Below are 17,172 nucleotides of genomic sequence, written 5' to 3' on the forward strand. Positions count from 1 at the left end.
CATAACACCACTCAAAGGTTATGTGAACAGGAAAGAGAACAATAATATAGTACTTGGATCTCAGCTCTACAATGAAACAGAATAATAAAACTGATAAATTGCCTTGTACAAAACCCCTATTGGGCCATCAGAAACCTACCACTAACTTGCTAAGAGCTTTGAAGTGGAGATGCAGATAACCCTATTAATTTAATAAAGCCCTTAGTTACCTCCACCTATGAAGATCCTTAATAAACTGCCCTGGCTTAACAGACTGCACCACATTTATGCAGATGTGTCTGTCTTCTCAAATGCTGCTGATTCTCTCCGATTATCTGCTTAGCTGCCTGGAAAGAGCCCAGCTTGGAGAAGAGAGTCCTTAGGCGATGGGCCACGGTTGTTAGGCTTATGTCGTCAGGTGGGTGGGCCTCATAGCAGTTCCTTAAAAGACACAGGGAGATTTGGGTTGAAGGAGTGGACAATGTTTGTATCAAGATCAATGCTTGTAAAAAGCTACTGGAACATTCTCTCTTTTTAAGTGTTTAAAGTTATGATCTATCTATGGGATTGATCAATGTGACTAACTAAAAATGTGTTGCAATCCAGTGTTACAAAATTACTGGATCAAAGAATTGTCAAATGCTATGTTACCATTCCAAGGTAATTTAATAGCTTAGGCCAGTATTTGACTACTTCAAGATGTGCTCCTAACCTTTCTTTCAATTAGATTGGGCAGGTTAATATAATCCTGTTTGCAATTTCCCTCACTTCAATTAGCCACTGATAGATGGGGGATTTTTTCCCTAGGAGTTTTAAATTAATAACTTGGCTTTCATGTAATTATTTACATAAAATGATTGTACTTCCTTTCTTGCTTATAAGGTTGACATAAGACAGTTCATATTTCTATCATAACATCTTGTTATTGGATTTGACTATTACTGGGTTTACCCAGCAAACATGTAAGGGTCTGGTCTGCTAGCATTATGCTTCTAAACAGTATTGGGGCAGGTTACAGACTTAAATTTATTGAGATACCATAATCCTGTAGATTTGTACTTGTAGCCAGTTTTAATCTATAGACTTCTGTTTGATATTTAATGCTGTTTTATTTAAATATTGCAGTGGGGATGCCAGTAACCCTCTGAACTCGGAGGACGGCAAGCATCCTATGGAGGGCAAAGGAATGCAGAGGCGAAGGTTGTCCTGCCCTAAAAATATCAGTAGCTGAGCATGATGCTTCAGGGTGGGAGGGAATGAAACCGAGATGCCTCCCAGATAACTCATAACTTGGGGGTGCTGGCTTCTTCCCTTCTCTCCTGTACCCCGCTCTGAGTAATGTCCTGCTCCAAGGTTGCACTTGCAGCATCAGGGAAGTGTCCAGCAGAGCCCTTCCCCCTGGCTGTGGGTGGGGATCTGAGGACAGAGCCCAGCTTCAAGGTTGGGAGCAATTTCCTAACCTCATAGCTAGGAATCCAAACCGCTCTTACGGCTGTCAAGATGCTGGTTAGTGGTCATAGGGCTGCGCGGATCATTTCTTGACACTCAGAGTGATAGCGCTTCAGAAATGATGTGCATTGGAAAACAGTCCAGGTGTCAGTTTGCAAATACTGTATCACATCTGCCAATGGAGTGTGAGAATTCTTTTTATCACCACCTGCCTATAATGCTTGCACGGAGTAAAATTCTAAGCTGGTTCTTAAGGTGCATAAACAGAGCAAAGCAGTACTTTTCTCTCTTTCAAATTCATGTGTCTTGTGTCATGGCTCCTTGTGTCAAAATACATTTTTCATACCAGGGTTGTGAAATAATAGCTAATTGCCTTTAAGCACATTCAGAATGGCCTTTCCGTATCACAGCAGAAAGAAGCTCCTCCTCCTCTGCTTAGAGCCCCCAAGGAAATGTTCATTTATTCATTCTTTTTTCCTCTTTCTTTAATAATAATAACAATAACAACAACAAAAGCACTGGTACAATCAACAGACTAGAAAGCTCCTACCAGATGTGCCTATGGAAAGGTTACAGCTCTGCTTTCTAGTTTAAGCCCTGTAGGTGTGTATCTGATTACAGCTTTGTGACCAGGATAAGGTTATAGTAGGATGAAAGTGCCCAGTAGGGGAAAAATCAGTTTATGTGACTTCAGGCCAGAGACCTAGATGGTGCTTGCTTTTTGTACAGGTGAAGCACGAAGATGCTTGCAGCCCGTGCTGGGGGGACAGTAAGGAGCAAAACTCCAGAGCTGAGGACCCTTCCGGTGCTTCCCAGGGTCTCCTCAGAAAAGGACAACAGGCACACCCTCTTTGCACAGATGCAGCAAAAGGCCCGGCGGCTGGCCCTTCTGCGGGAACTGGAAATGAACTGGTACCTAAAGATGTGCGAATTGTCCTATGAGCATACAGTAGCCTATGCAAGCGGCATGCCCCACAGGTAAGCCCTTCCAGGGTACCTTCCTCGAAAGGCAGAGATTTGAAACAGGGTCTTCCCACTCCACAAATGAACCTGAACTGTTGTATTCAGTGGAGGTGTTTAAAAAGAATTCAGTGGGGGTGTTAAGAGAGGTTTTGTTTTTGCTAGATATTGGAAATAGCTGTGGAATAGCTTGCTTGTTGTTATGGGCTAAGCTCTGAAAGGCAAATCCTATGCTTGTTTAGAACAGTAAGGAATCCTGCCAGCTGAAAAGCTCCCCAGCCAGCATTTCACACACCGTGGAATATTGCTGAAATCAGGAGGAGTGGGACACACGCTTTGCAAGGGCCAAAATGGCTTTTTTCCTTTGAATTGCTTCCACGTGCACACACAGGCCAATTCCACTCTCCTAATCAATATTCATTTTACAGAGCTAGATAGTGAAAGCCAGACAAAGACAATGAATAGAGTTTCAGCAAAATGAGAAACAGGATCCATTTTTGGGAGTAAAAACTTTGCCTTCTCCCTAACTTTCATCAGTGTCTACTTTTGAAAAAGTGGCACTTTGCCAAAGGATTGTCAGATGGTGGGCCAAATACCCACTTGTTCCCCTTGGAATGGCAAGTCTTCTTGCTTGAAGTGCAGTTTATCAACATCCTCCTTTAACTTCTGGGATGGATTTCCAAGGGCACAAACAAGAGGGACTTCTCAGCGTTATTCTTTCCAGAGAAAGCCTTCTAGTTTTGGAGAGTTAGCAGAGGACAATCCTCTATTTGAAGGTGTTCTCTGTTTAATGGACCAGTTTAAGGAGAGGCCTTAACAGGTCAGTCTTCTGGACTAGGGTGAGATATCCTACATATATATGTAAGTTAAAGTTCTTATTTCTAAATTTGTACCTGTCGATATATTTTGTGAATGTAAATGCTATGCAAATTGTCCTAATCTGTCCTTTTTTCAGTAGCATGCCCCCATTCGAGACCTGTAGGACTTCTAATCAGCCTAGTTTTATGCCTTTCTGATCTTGGTTATTTTTGAGTGCCAGCACTGTCAGGTCTGCTTTTGCTGATTTCCCATTCCAGTGTGGTTGTGGGAAATGGTAGGGTTAATTTCAAGTCTTCCCTGAGCAGAATCCAATGCGGTGGCTGGCCCCTGCTGAGTCTCTTCTGCTTTCTGGATTGCTTTGTGCAAGTGCGCCCCCACCATCTATTTGCACAATGGTGGTTTCGTACTCCTGGGGTAAGGCAGGCACTCGTTCCAGGGCAGAGGCAGCTGGGCAGAATTTGCATGAGGAAACTCCGCTGACTGCTCTCTTCAAAAACAGGCATTTCTGGTTGGTGGGGGCTTTTCTTACATGTGCTAAAACTCACTTGCACATGGAGATGGTCCCACCTGCACAATCTATCAGCCAGAGCACTGCTTGTAGAAAAGAACCAGAGGGGCAAAAATGTGTCCGTTGGGTTTGGAGTGAAAGGCTCTACCCTCAAACCTGTGATTTGATCGTACAAAAAGAAAGGAGACTTGGACAACTTTCAAACTAAAGAATGCAACAAAGAGAATCCTGAAATATTGCCTTCCAAGCAAAAATAATCTGGCTTGGGCAATCTCACTCAGTATCGCTGCTGCATATCCCTGCAGTGCGGATGGAGAGAGGTCAGGTACAGAGGCTGCATTCCTGTGCACACTTATCAAAGGGCAAACCCCACGGAACAGCCTTGGTCTTCTCTGCAGGAGCACACAGAATTGTTCTGCATGTACACTATGAGCTCCGATGAGAACTGGGATGTGCCTAGTTTGAGCCTGACCACTGGATTTGCATCAGGCAGCTTATGCACACCTGTCTCTAGTTCTAAAAAAGAAGGGGAATTGAGTGGTTTAAGACACTGATTTATGAGAGCAGTAATAAAGAGAAAGATTGCAGTAAAGTGAGTAATTTAGGGTTAAATTATAAACAGTAGTAATCAGTTCTTATTTAAATCTATGTGTGTCATGCAAAATAAATTCTGAAATTATGTTTGAGACAGAGGTGCAGAAGCTGATGCTCAGGGGGCCATGTCTTGTATTCTGGGGGTCCTAGACTGCCCTTCCAGGTTTTACAAAAAGCCATGTTCCCCTTTCCCTCAATCACTGAGTAGTTATGAGAGTTTTGTGCAGGTTTTTGCCCATTCTGAAAGGCTGAAATATTTCTCCTAAGGCTAAGAGACTTAAATTAGAAAATGTTGTATTTCTGCCATTTTCAGTCCTGCTGCTTTGCTTTTAATCCCTACTGCTGCAGGAAAAGGACCCCCGAGGGCTTCTCCAACATGAAATTTGGTACTCTGGTTGAAAGAGGTCCAACACCTAATCAGGCCTGTGGTGTAGTGGTACGATTGGTCATGCAGATGTGCCTCTTGATGGTCTCCACAGCTGTGTCCTGAAGGAGTGTCCAAGATTGCAGGCAGCTGTGTTGATTCATAGTAATGAAGCAGTTTTGGGAGCCTTTATCTATTAGGAGCCAGGGCTTTCAGAAAGTAAAGAGATTTTCCAGTCAGTGCTCATTCAGGACCACATCAGCCCAAAATACTTTGGCTTTACATTTGAGAAGATTATAAATTCCCCCTTTCATGTAGTACTAATGAATTGAGTAAGTTAGATACCAATGTAGCCACAATCAGAGACTCTGGTTCTATATGAGAAGTAATAACAGAGATTTAGTTGGGCCAAGGATGAATCTTTGAGCTTCATTTTGGCAGAAGACATGAGAGATAAGGTGTGAAAGGAAGGCAGAAATGCCAGGATTTATGACAAGTGACCAAAAGGAGGGGAGGCCATGGGAAAGTGTCCTTAGTAGAGACATAAACTATAACTCTTTAGTTCTAATTTTGTTTGGAGCAGTCCTCTGGCGTTCTGCCATCCAAGGATCTGAGAGAAGCAAGGATCAATGTAGTGTTGCTGGCAGGGTGTGGGCGAGGGGGGGGTGGTACTCATTTTCAAGTATTGGGATGGCAAACAATGCCAGCATCCTTGCTAATTCAAAGGGGTTGGCACTGCATAGCTGTGAGTCCTGACTCTGCTACGCCACTGCCCCTTGTGAGTCATGCATCATTTGTCAGGCCCCTGGGAGTACAGGTTAGTGTTGGAAACGGCACATGAATCTCTCATACATCTGAGTCAAATGAGCAGAACACATGCAGAAAGCATGCACATTTGCAAACATTCGACTGAAACACCCACCGAGACCTTTTGGGGCAAGCAACAGAAGGATTGTGCATTTAGAGCTACCTTCCTAAAACAGATTAAACCCCACTTCTGTCAGCCCCTCCCTGTCAACCCTTCGCTGAAAGCTTGGTAGACTGCTCTTCCACAGCCTTCTCCAGATGGTGTTGGAGTACAGTTCCCATCCCCCCTGGCCATTGGGCATTCTAGCTAGGGCTGATGAAACCTGTAATCCAGCAACACATGGTAGGTGCCTTTTATTGGGGAAGCTGTGGTAACACACAAAGCTGATGGCAGTGAGTTTACATTGTGCTTTGTAACAGACCCTTGCTCACTGGAGGGGAAATCCCTCATTCTTTGGTTGGAGGGTTCTTAGAAGGGCCTATCCATATGAGAAGCACAGAGGTACAGCCATGGAGGTTCCTTGTTTGTACCTTTCTCTTTTATAAAGTGGGAATGCACTGGTAAGTGATAACCCCTCCACCTTCAGAATCTGGAAGAAACAGGTTTGCTACATGGCAGCCTCTACTGAAAACTATAAGGTTGGGAAAGTGTCTCTGATAGTTGAGGTCAGCAATACTGGGCTATCCCATTGAGTGTCTGATGGCAAAGACAGCTTTATACATTAGTGGAAAACATGATATCCCTCTATAAGTACCTCAAAGGCTGTCACAAAGTGGAAGGTCAGATCTCTTCTTGCTAATTCCAGCATGTAGGACATGGAATAATCCAAGTTACGACAACCCAGATTCAGGGTGGACATCAGGAAAAGCTTCTTCACTGTCAGAGCAGTACAACAGTGGAACCTGTTGTCTAGAGAGGAGGTGGGCTCTCTCACACTAGAGACATTCAGAAAGAAACTGGACAGCCATCTGAGTGGGATGGCGTAACATAGCGTCCTGCAACAGCAGGGTTTTGGACTCAATGGCCTTCATGGCCCCTTCCAACTCTACCATTCTATGATTCTATAGAGGAATTTCTTGCCTTGAGATGAAACTTCATTGCCCTTTAAAAAGAAGCAGGGAAGGAGAAGTTTTCCTCCTCCCTCCCAGTTGTCTTTCTTTTTGTGTCACGGCTTTGTATTATAAGCTTGCAGGCAGGGACTGTCATGTTTTATTTTTCTAGCCAGTTTTTGATCCTTTCTGGTTGAAGGGTTCAGATAAAAGACTTTGAATAAATAATAAATCACAAGCATTGAAAGCAATGGCTGTGGCCAAGAAACACCCTGAGCTGTCCGTTCTCCCAAAATCCAATTTAATGAAGGTTTGGTATGTTCCCCTTTCTCTGTACAAGCTGCAATATCAGTTTTAAATATCCGTCCCCGGATCTTTCCAACCATGCTGCTCAGAGATGGCAATAGGCACTTCCTGACCTCTATGAAAATATGTATTAGGTTTTCAAAGCAGATGTTAAAAAAAGGGTTTGACTTTGTAATTAACCAGTACTGTACTAACCTGAATCTGGAGATAAGGCCTCAATGAAACATTACAGCTCATTTTGTCAAGGTCATCAGGATTCCTCAGGTTGAAGAGGAAAAATAATCCAAATACACCCAACAGAAATCACCTACCTGCTACACAAAAGTATAATCTTCTCCAAAACATGTTCTGTTTGCAAGATCAATCTCATTTGATCTGCTTTTGAAAGATTTAAGGATTAGCTGAGCCCATGAGACATCGTCAGATGAGTTGACTATCTAATCACATTCTGCTTGATGGGTTAGTGACAGAAAGAATGACCTAGAGTTGAGGATGGCTTGCTTATGACAACACAGCCCTCCAGCACCGTCAACGCCTGAGTGCAGGCTCTCCTAATTTCTGTGATTGCTCATACTGAAGGTCAGGAGGTTTATGTCTTCCTAGCTGTGCCTTGGCTTGTTAGGAAAAAGTTAGCTGAGCTGTGGTGATTAATAAGAAGAGGGGCATTTTTGGGCACAAAATGCCTTGCCTGACTATACTGGTATATATTTAGGACTTTTTGAAGGACAAGGTATGAATAATTAGAATAAATAACTTTCAAAATGGTTGAGAAATGGACACTCAAAAGAAACGTGATACAAAACATTTGGGTTTCCTGTGCAGTTATGGAAAGCGAGCTTGCTACATTTCAGTTTTGGTGCCATGTTTCAAAGCACATCTTGGAAGACTGTTGTGCTATACCTGATTTCCACATAGACTGTGGAAAGCAAGCCCAGGTAGGGTGTCCTCTTCTGCTTGTCTAAAAAGAGGAGATGCTTCACTAAAAGGAGCTCAAAGACGGACACATATTTGCACAGCCTTGCACATGCAAAATTATATACATATAGAGAAGTAATAACAAGGAATGACTACCCATGAGTTTGCTGAGCTTGTTGTTCAGGTGTGGACAGACAACTTCAAGGCTGCTCTACCCTCCTTTGGATCCTCTGATTTTGAAGCAGGCTTGGTCTGGGCATCTCTCTAGATTGAGGATACTTTGAATAGAGGACCATCCTTTAACAAGTAGGCTACTTGGCCTCCCTGACTGCAGGGTTGCTTAAATCCACCCAGGTAGTAGTCGTAGGAGTAGTAGAAGGCATTGTGGCAGTGGGCAGATCAAGCACAGTCTGCAAAGAAGTAAAAGAGGGATCCTGTGGCCCCATGACAGAGCTGAGAAGGCCACAGGACTTTCTAGATTCCCAGATCCAGTGCCAGAGAGAAGCTCTGATTTTTGGAGCTGGGGATCTGTGCTTAGATCCCTCTCTGCTCGCCTGGCTGCTTGTAGGGCGTGCTGTGCCAGCTGCTTTTCCAGGGCTGCAAAACCAACATGGGGTTAGGAGGCCTGGAAGGGGGAGGGCACAGGACCCACCCAAGCGCCATGTTTCTCTGGGATGCCTCAGCCAGACAGCCCAAAGCCTCCATCTAGCTGCCTTGCAGGATGAGAGGAGCACAGCATCAAAGCTCTTCCTGACCTGCACAGGATGCCTATAAACCTCCAAATTGAAAAGCTTATGGCTGTCCTCAGCAGATTTCACCCTAAAAGCAAGAAAGGAAAATTCACAAAATGGCAGGGCATTGCTGCTGATGCAGTAGATTCATACTGGGTGTCTCTCTCTCTCTCCATGCACACACATGCTATGCAAGAGTTCTTGCTCTCACGCATGATGGGGTAGGGGGACTTGCACAATTGGCAAGAATGCACTGAATTTGTTCAGAGAGAAAACATTTCCGCTTGGATGTTGGGCGAATACCCAGTTCTGCAAGATAAGCCCTTCCTTGTGGAAGATGCTTCTGCCTCTTTGCTATGAAGATATAACAACTGTATTCTAATTATCATAACAGTTCTAAAAGATGTTTTGAATAGCACACTAACTCTCAACTGAAAACAAACTCTGTGAGAGCATCGACTTGGGGCTGAATCCTAAACTAATATTTTCTTTACCTAAATATAATAGCATGAGAAACTGGGTTGGCATTCTGTTCCCATGGCATATCCAGCCCCTTTGAGCATTTCTTGACCATATGAGGACTGAGTTGATCTGAAAAGGCCAAGGTCCATCTTATGTGTGAGTTAAATGAGACAGGGTGTGGGAGCTACAGGGAAAAGTGCTAGTCTGTGTTATCTGGGTATCTAGTGAGTACATATAATCTTCTGGTAATGGAAACATAATGGCAAGAGGCTCCTAGAGAAGCCTTTGGGTGAGGCAACCTGAACTTTGAGCAGGGAGATTTCGTAGCACCTGTTTTTTCTGGAGGATGAATCTATACAAACCAGTCTGTACAGACATCCCACCCCCCAAAGCAAGTGTGCAGAAGGCCCATGAATCTTCTTTGAAGAATAACAAGCAAAAGATGATTCCTAAAGTTTGCCCTCCAGTAAGTTGCCGGCCTGGAGGACTAAGCAGCCAAACAGAACAGAAGCTACTGGGGACGTTTTGGTCATGCATGGGCTGTTGATGCAGCAAACTGGCAAAGCTGTGGCAGGAGTGATGTACAGGTACTGCCATACGATGACAGGCGCCGTCTGCACAGAGTGCGTGCGCTAACCAATTCCTAATGAGTTGACTGCACTGGGAGGATGGCTAGCCAGTGATCAGTCACATCTCGGTTTGCGTACCTTATTTGCAGGCTGCTCTGCTGCTCTTGTTATTGAAGCCTGGCATATTTCCGGAGTTGGATACTTTCAATTGATCGGTATACAGCCAGTTACTTTCAGGGTTTGCGTAATGTTGAGCTAAGAGCCCAATTCTCCAGGTGGAATAGATTTAAGATCTTTCCCATCTTTCCTTTCTTTGTTATTGGTGAAATGTGGCACTCTTTCTTTAGCTCTTTCCTTCTTTCTGGCTACAGTGTTGAAACTCATGGAAACTTTTGGAGCAGAGAAAGGGATGGAGGTTCTGGCAGAACTGTGGCTTTTGAAGAGAAAGGTCTGGAGAAGAGGTCTTCTTCACTGCCCTGATAATTCCCTTGGGCAATACCTGCCAGAGGGTTTTCTGTGGGGAAGGAAGCTTGGGTAAGGCACCCTTAGCGTGTTCACTCTCTGGCTAGGTCTGCCACCTCCCGTTCTCACTGCTGCCTGTTCCACTTGCCTACCTGGGGGCAGTTCGGTGGGTGAGCAGATGGGGAAAGGACCTGTTCTGCACTGGCCCTGCGCTCCTGGTGCAAGTCGTCACCAGTGGCTCACCAGACCCATCCTTGCTGGGTTTTAAGAAGCCCCTGAAGACTTCTTGCTCTGGCCTTTCCCTGAATACATTTCATCAGGCTGGTTTGTACCTGCACCTGTGCTGAAGGCTCCGTCTTGTATTGGTGATGGTGGTTTTGTGGAACTTTTAGCAGCAACTTTGCTGCTTTTATCTACCACATCATTTTATTATGAATTTTATCATTACATAGTATATTATATATATTATACAGCTCTATTATGTTTTGATATTGCATGCCACCTTAGGTGGACTCCTGTGCCGAAGGTGTCCTCTAACTAGTTCGGAGAGCCTGAGCCTCATTTGAAGGTGGAGGTAAGGTGTAAAGTCAAAGTACCATCAGGAGGGGAGAACAGGAGGGTCCTTGAAGGTGCCCATCCACAGTTAGCCCCGGAAGGGCAGACTGAGCAACATGCTTACAGATTACGGGTTAGTCTTCTCCACTATGGCAAGAGATATTACTTCTATTGAAATGCTAGTTGCTACTAAATTGTGCTTGTCTCTAAATTTGCATATCTAAATGTCATATACATTGGTCTCTTCTTATATGATCATTAATAATAACTATCTTTTGGCTATGCATTTTATTTTCTATATTTATATCCTGCTTTTTATTTGCAAGGAATGCAAGGGGGCTTGATAATCTTCCTCTTCCTTTCCATTTTGAAGTTACCCTGCATTGGCTTTGGCACTGAACTGCAACTGGCAGGGTCCTTGATGGGCAAGGGAGAGACTCCCGTTAGTGCAATCTGCCAGAAATGCTGCCCAGAGCATTTCACTAGGCTCTGTGTGGTCCAGAATACCGTGCTGCTCTGACCCAGCAAGGCCGCTCTTGGGCGCAGGCAGCACCTCAACCCCATTGCTGGTGAATTATGGGAGCCAGATGCATGGAATGTCCCACTGAATAGTGCGTAGATATGCACAACAAATTATTTTTCACTACCTTTTAGCCAACTATCCCACTGTTCACCCTATGCTCATGAAAATATAATGTTTTCCCCTCCCACAAGTTTGGACATAAGTGCACAGTATTCATGGGATGTAACAAATCTTGCAAGTCCCATGGGTCAATTAAAGGTACATTGCACTTTTTCTATGCAGTGTCACATTTAACACAAGCAGTTCCCTACAACCAGCACCACCAACATTGGCAGAAACCTTAGTTACATGTCCTTTTAAGCTGTTGGTGGTTGAGTTTACACAGATCTGGGAAAAGCACCCCTGGAAAGACATGGGAGGAAGACTGTGATTTTACTGCATGTCTACAAGTCTAAGCAAAAATATCACAAAATTGGAGAGGGTTGGCAAACAAAGAGAGCCTTTTTTGGTTAATGGGCAGTATAGAAATTAAATAAATAAAGCAGGTCCGAAGGAACAAACTGCAGCACTTAATGTCACTCCTACTATTCTGTGCTGACCTGGATTAGCAGCATGTATTAACTTTGCAAGCAGGATAGGGGTGAGAAAGCTAATAGTTGTATAAATAAACCAGCTGATTAGTATTTGATGAGTGTTCCTTATTAACAATTCATTATTTTCCATACTAAATTAAACAGCATGAAATAATATGTGGCTTTTCTTGCAACCTGTACTTGAGTGAGACAAGTATTCTGGCTTAGTGTGAAAATCTGAAAACTACGTGTGATAAGTAAACCAATACATATGCTAAGTCTTCTTTTTGCTTTTATTTTTTTAACACCTTGTGAAGACAGTCAGAGTTCGGTTTAATGCAGCATGTCTAATGTAGCATCAATCAAAAATGGGAGGTTTAAAAATATTAAAGCAAACCTGCTTTCCAAAATATTCTTTATATAAGTGCTATATTCTGTCCCACCCTTCAGACGATAACATCATTAAGAATGCAGTCCTCCATGCGTTCAGACAGAAAAAGTCCTGCAACTAGGCTGGCTGGGATAGGTGAAGCTTCTTCTGTCAAAACATGTGTAGGACTGTATCTTAACTAACCTTTAGAAATGGCTTATTGCAGGAGAAAGGTTGGACGACCCTTGCATCCATAGTGTGTAATCATGGAGTAGATGGAGCAGTCCTTCTTCCCTTGGGCTCCCACACAATTTATCCATCAGCACAGAAGGCCTGAGCAGGGGAGGAACTGGACACAGACCCATGATATATCCAGTTGTCTGGGTTCTTCTTGGATCCCAAGGTCCATCAACCCACACCATGTGCCTTATGCCGCAGTGTGCATGCTCAAGTCATCTGAGCCCTCCCATGGGCTATATGGGTCACCATGGGGGGCTGGAAGTCGCAATAGATCCTAGGCAACTGTGGGATGGCATTGCATAGAAGCATTGATCAGGTCACCAGTTCCCTTGCCTGCAATTCGGTCACACTGAAGTCTGTGTCCCATCATGATGTTCACACCGTGAGGAATAAGCCTGTCGACTGCGCAAAGCTATCTTTGAAACGCTTAGGGTGGCTGGCAATGTTTGGATTTCAGAACAAAGCTACTTCTACACCTCTTCAGTGATGCAGGGATAGATTGGTGGTCCAGCATGAATTGGTTTGAAGGACGGAGTTCTGTAGTGGTTATAGTATTGGACTGGGATGCAGGAGATCTGGTTCTAGCTAGTCCTCACGTGGCCATAAATCTCACTGCATGACTTTGGTCCAGTCAACAGCTTCTGTGAGCCACCCCGGCGCTATGTAGCAAGGGGACAACATACAAAAACTTTAAATAAATAAATAACCTAACCAAACTGACAGCCCATCCCATGGGTAGTAGAAGAGACGCATGCTCTTTCACCACAAGAGCGTAGCTATTTGCAAAACTAGCAGGAAAAGAATAGCAGCTGCAAAAGAGTGGCTGCATTTGAGTGTAACAAATTCTGGTTTATTGTGACTGGAACAAGCTAGGCCAAGTTTAGCTGTAAGCACTTTCTCCTCCCCTCCTCTGGCTCAAGGACATCAGAAACTTCACTTCCATTTTAGATTAATCACATTTTAACATTGTTTGAGAATTTCATAGTTTTGCACACAGCTGTGGGAGAGCTTTTCCCTAAAATGCACCTTATATAAAATGTCAGAACCCCAAAGTATGGTTTAATCTAAACTATTGTTTGTTGAAACAAGCTGACTTCAGAGCTCATTTTTTTATATTTGCTTGTTTTAAGCAAACCATACTTAAGATTAACCATGTTGTCAACTTTGGACAACATGACAGGTTTTACTTAATCAAACATGGAAGTGAAACCTTCTGAGCTCCTCTTTGAGGCTTGAGGAAAGGGGAGACCATAGGAATTTGAGACTTATCTCAGTTTGTTCCTGTCACAATGACCCATGATTTGTCATGACATATGGACACAACCATTATCATATTTCTGATGCATATTCAACACATGTTGTTTTTACCAAGAAATAGAACAACCAAGTTGTCTGGTCCAGTCCTCATTTTGGAGTTGGCTGGGAGCAGCAATGCTGTATAATCTTCAGGGGAGCAGAAGAAATTTGGGGCCATAAAGATTGCAAAAAGTGAGGTAATTCAGACATAATGTCAAACTGAAGTAGATCTTAACTGCTTTACTTCTTTGTTCATTCCTCTGAATGAACGTGGACGGAGAATAAAAAGCTGCTACTGTGGTGATTTTTCTTGTGATTTCCCCCCCAAACCAATCCAGTGAATGGGGAAAATAGCTCAGCTATTTAATTACTTTAAGTTTAAGCCTCTTAGGAGAACTATATGCTTTAGTATGCAGTTTCACAATAGTAAATCTTCTTTATTTTCCTCCTACAAAATAGCACCCAAGCACTTCTATGTCTTTGTTTCTGTTCTTTTGACTAATTAGACTAATTATGCTATGGTCAGCTAGTTGTACCATATGAAGGGCAGACTCTCCTGTAATATAATTGCTTTTTATTACACTATTACCAAACAACATGGCATTAAGGAATAATGATCAAATATTTTCTCATCAAAAGACAGCTGTAGAGAGGTGGTTAATTAGCACTGTGTGGCCAGTTCTGGTGCTCAGACTTGAGTCAGCACAGACAGGGTAACCAGACATTGGTGATGTTCTTCTGCAGCTGTGTTTGGATTTCCAGGGACAACACTGCCACTCAAGGTACCCGAGTGGGACACAGGAAGGGATGATCGTGTTGTGGGTTGTTGTGGGTTGGTTCAGGATCTTTCTGAAAGACAAATAGCCATGTGTGTCACAAGGTCCCTGTCATCCTAAACTGGGTGGCCAAGTGTCCTCCTTCATGTAGGACAGTCTACTGAAGAAAGCTGGCAGAAGGCAGTCCTCAGTTCGAAGGTATCACCTTCTCTTTGACGAGTGGCCCAGCCAAATCTGGCTTAAAGGAAAATAACCACAAGGAAGGGGAAAAAGAGGGGCCTTGAGTTGGCCCTCCACAGTTAGTGCTTGAATAGTGGACTGAACAGGCAGGTGTACAGCTCAGCTGCTCAGTTCTCCCAGTGATGAGATGTCTTGGTTTTCTATTTATAGTTCTAGTTTCTGTTACAGCTATTTCAAAGTTATCCCTAGGCAGCAATCCAAAACACAGGTAAAGGAGGATGCGTGACCACCCTGGGTCTGCTAAGAGATAATTCAGTGATGTTATGGTCCCAAGCCAGGTGGTTGGTTAAAATTCCTGTCATCCCTCAGCTAGTGTTGCAACCAAGCTTTCTCCCTCTTCAGTCTGCAGACCTCCTCTCTTGCTCAATCCTGTCTTAAAAAGTTGCTGAGGAAAAGTTTGTAAACATTTGTGGAACAGAGGTGGTACAACTGGCAACCCTCTATGTCTTGTGAAACACAACAGGCTGCAAATCACGAGCCTGGAAGAAGGATGCTGCTTGTGAAGTGGTGATCTTAATGTTATGAGAGGTGAAAAAGTGACATCAAAACTTCCTAAGAGTCAGCAGTCAGACTCAGACAATGGTCTCTTCTAACTCTTTGCTGCTTAAGACTGTATTTCCACCCCTTTGTCATAAGGATTGTTGCAATGGTATCAAGCACAGGTCCTGCAATTATCTCAGCCAAGCAATAGGATTTGCACCTTTGGCATGCTAGTCTAGGTTTACTTGTTTTTAATCCATCTTGAAACCATATAGCTGTCCAGACATTCAGGTGCTCCTAAGGACATCCAACGCATTGAATGGCAGGGCTACTCCAGTCTATGAGATCATATGCTGGTAAGGCCTGAAAAGAACAGACCTCAATGGGGAGTTCTCTAGCAACAGAAAGTAGGATTGAGGAAAGCATGACTCTACAAGGCCTAGAAAATCACCCCAAAAAGATACCCCCATTGCTCTGACAGTGCTGAACAGATCTGCAGGATATTCAACTTGCTTCTTTGCTGGCAGTAGTGAAGTGTGAAGAATCTGTTTTGGGGTTGGGGGAATCCTATTGATACCTTGGGCTTGGCTCCCCAGATTCCATCTTGCTCTCTTAGGACCATGAGTCAGACTTCCTGGCTAGCATGCCAAGTACTCAGCAGGAATTGAGCCCCGTGTGACTGCTGCATAAGTGGCATCACCCTTCCACCCTTACGATTTGCAGCCTTGGTTCGTGCTGTGGAAGATGGTTGCTGGACACGCAACTGGACTTCCACAAGCTTTCGCAATTTCTCTCAGCTCAGCTCAGCTCAGCTCACTCCCTAATGAGGGTTGATCACAATAAGACGTCTGATGGACAGAAGAGGAACAGATTCCAGGGAGGATCATTGGAAATCTAGGGCAGATCCAATATCATTGGTTCAATCAGAGGTGTCGAGAGGGCAGGTGAGCTGAGAAGTGTCAGATGCTCCAAGTGACTGGCCTTTAAGCAGCCTGATGCACTGGAATGTGAGATTAGCTCTTCTCAGGTTGGAAAGGAGGAGAAGTATTCAGTTTGGAATCAAATATCATTCAGCCACAGTTCTAAAATGATCAATATTCTAGCTTTGCTTGTTTCTTTTGTTACTTACTTCTGCAGTATTCCTCTTGCATACTACAAAGCCAGCCTGACTGATCAGCTTTAATATAATGAAGGCTTTTAATTGGAAAGCATTTGTCCTTATCAGTTTGGACTGAGAGGAGTAACCACAACAGCTCCATCCAATTCCAATTTAAGGATAAGGAACCATAAGAATGCTTGCCCATCAATGGTTAGCACTAGGGTTGGGATGAGCCCTGTCAGAATTCATCCCTCCAAGCTTTTGAGGGTTTCCTCCTGCATTCAGCCCAGTCTCCAAAGCAAGCCAAGCCAAGAAGTAGTGCATGAGAGCTTGTGGGACCCCGGTTGTGCGACTGGCAGCCTACTGCATCAGTGTCAACAGTTGTCGGGGAGACACCTTTCCTGGTGACCAGGACCCCAGAACTACTTTCCTGGCAGTCCCTGTCAGTGAGTGTCACACAATCAGCCAACTTTGGTGCAAGAAGCAGGTGCCAGGACTGTTTCTGGGGTGTGAATGGGCACTGCTTGTGTTCAGTTCCTAGCGAGTGTTCCATGGCTGCAGGACGCACTTGCCCGAACTTAGACTCTGGTCCTCTTCAAAGCAGGCCAGAGCTCAGAGGATCTGATGAATTCCCGCCCCTGGAAGGATTCCTCACACATCCCCGGGTAGCACCTGGAAAGCAAGCAGAACAGGCAGGCCCATAGGTTACCTGGTCACAGGATTCCCCCTTATGGTGACATTTACTGTATTTCTGCTTAAATTAGAATAATATTCTCTAAATGTGCATTTAGATACATTACTTAGTATGTGCCAATGTTATGCAAATCACTATCCTGTGTTTCGATGATGCATTTCCTCTTTTTTGGCTGTTCCAAGAGTGTGTTCTATACTGCAGAATACAGCCCCCTTTTAGAAGCAGTCCTCTGTTTGAAACCCTCTCCAGTCTGATACCATTTTAAAGATAAAGAACCATAGTGAAAGAAAGTGGAGCCTTGAAGTTGCCCATCAGTAGGTAGCACCTGGACTGCAGACTGCACAGGCTCATA

General features: G+C 44.0%; 1 protein-coding gene across 1 annotated transcript in view; it reads left to right on the forward strand.

Annotated features, from left to right (window-relative positions):
* Positions 1 to 2,170: 2,170 nt before the first annotated feature.
* Positions 2,171 to 17,172, forward strand: part of KCNAB1 (potassium voltage-gated channel subfamily A regulatory beta subunit 1) — a 185,503-nt gene continuing 170,501 nt past the window's right edge. Inside the window, exon 1 of the mRNA XM_044432907.1 lies at positions 2,171 to 2,406. Coding sequence (XP_044288842.1) covers positions 2,171 to 2,406 — 236 coding nt within the window. The remainder of the gene's footprint in view (positions 2,407 to 17,172) is intronic.

This window comes from Varanus komodoensis, unplaced genomic scaffold (genome assembly GCF_004798865.1).
Source record: "Varanus komodoensis strain SLA01 unplaced genomic scaffold, ASM479886v1 scaffold25, whole genome shotgun sequence".
Taxonomy (NCBI): Eukaryota; Metazoa; Chordata; class Lepidosauria; order Squamata; family Varanidae; genus Varanus; species Varanus komodoensis.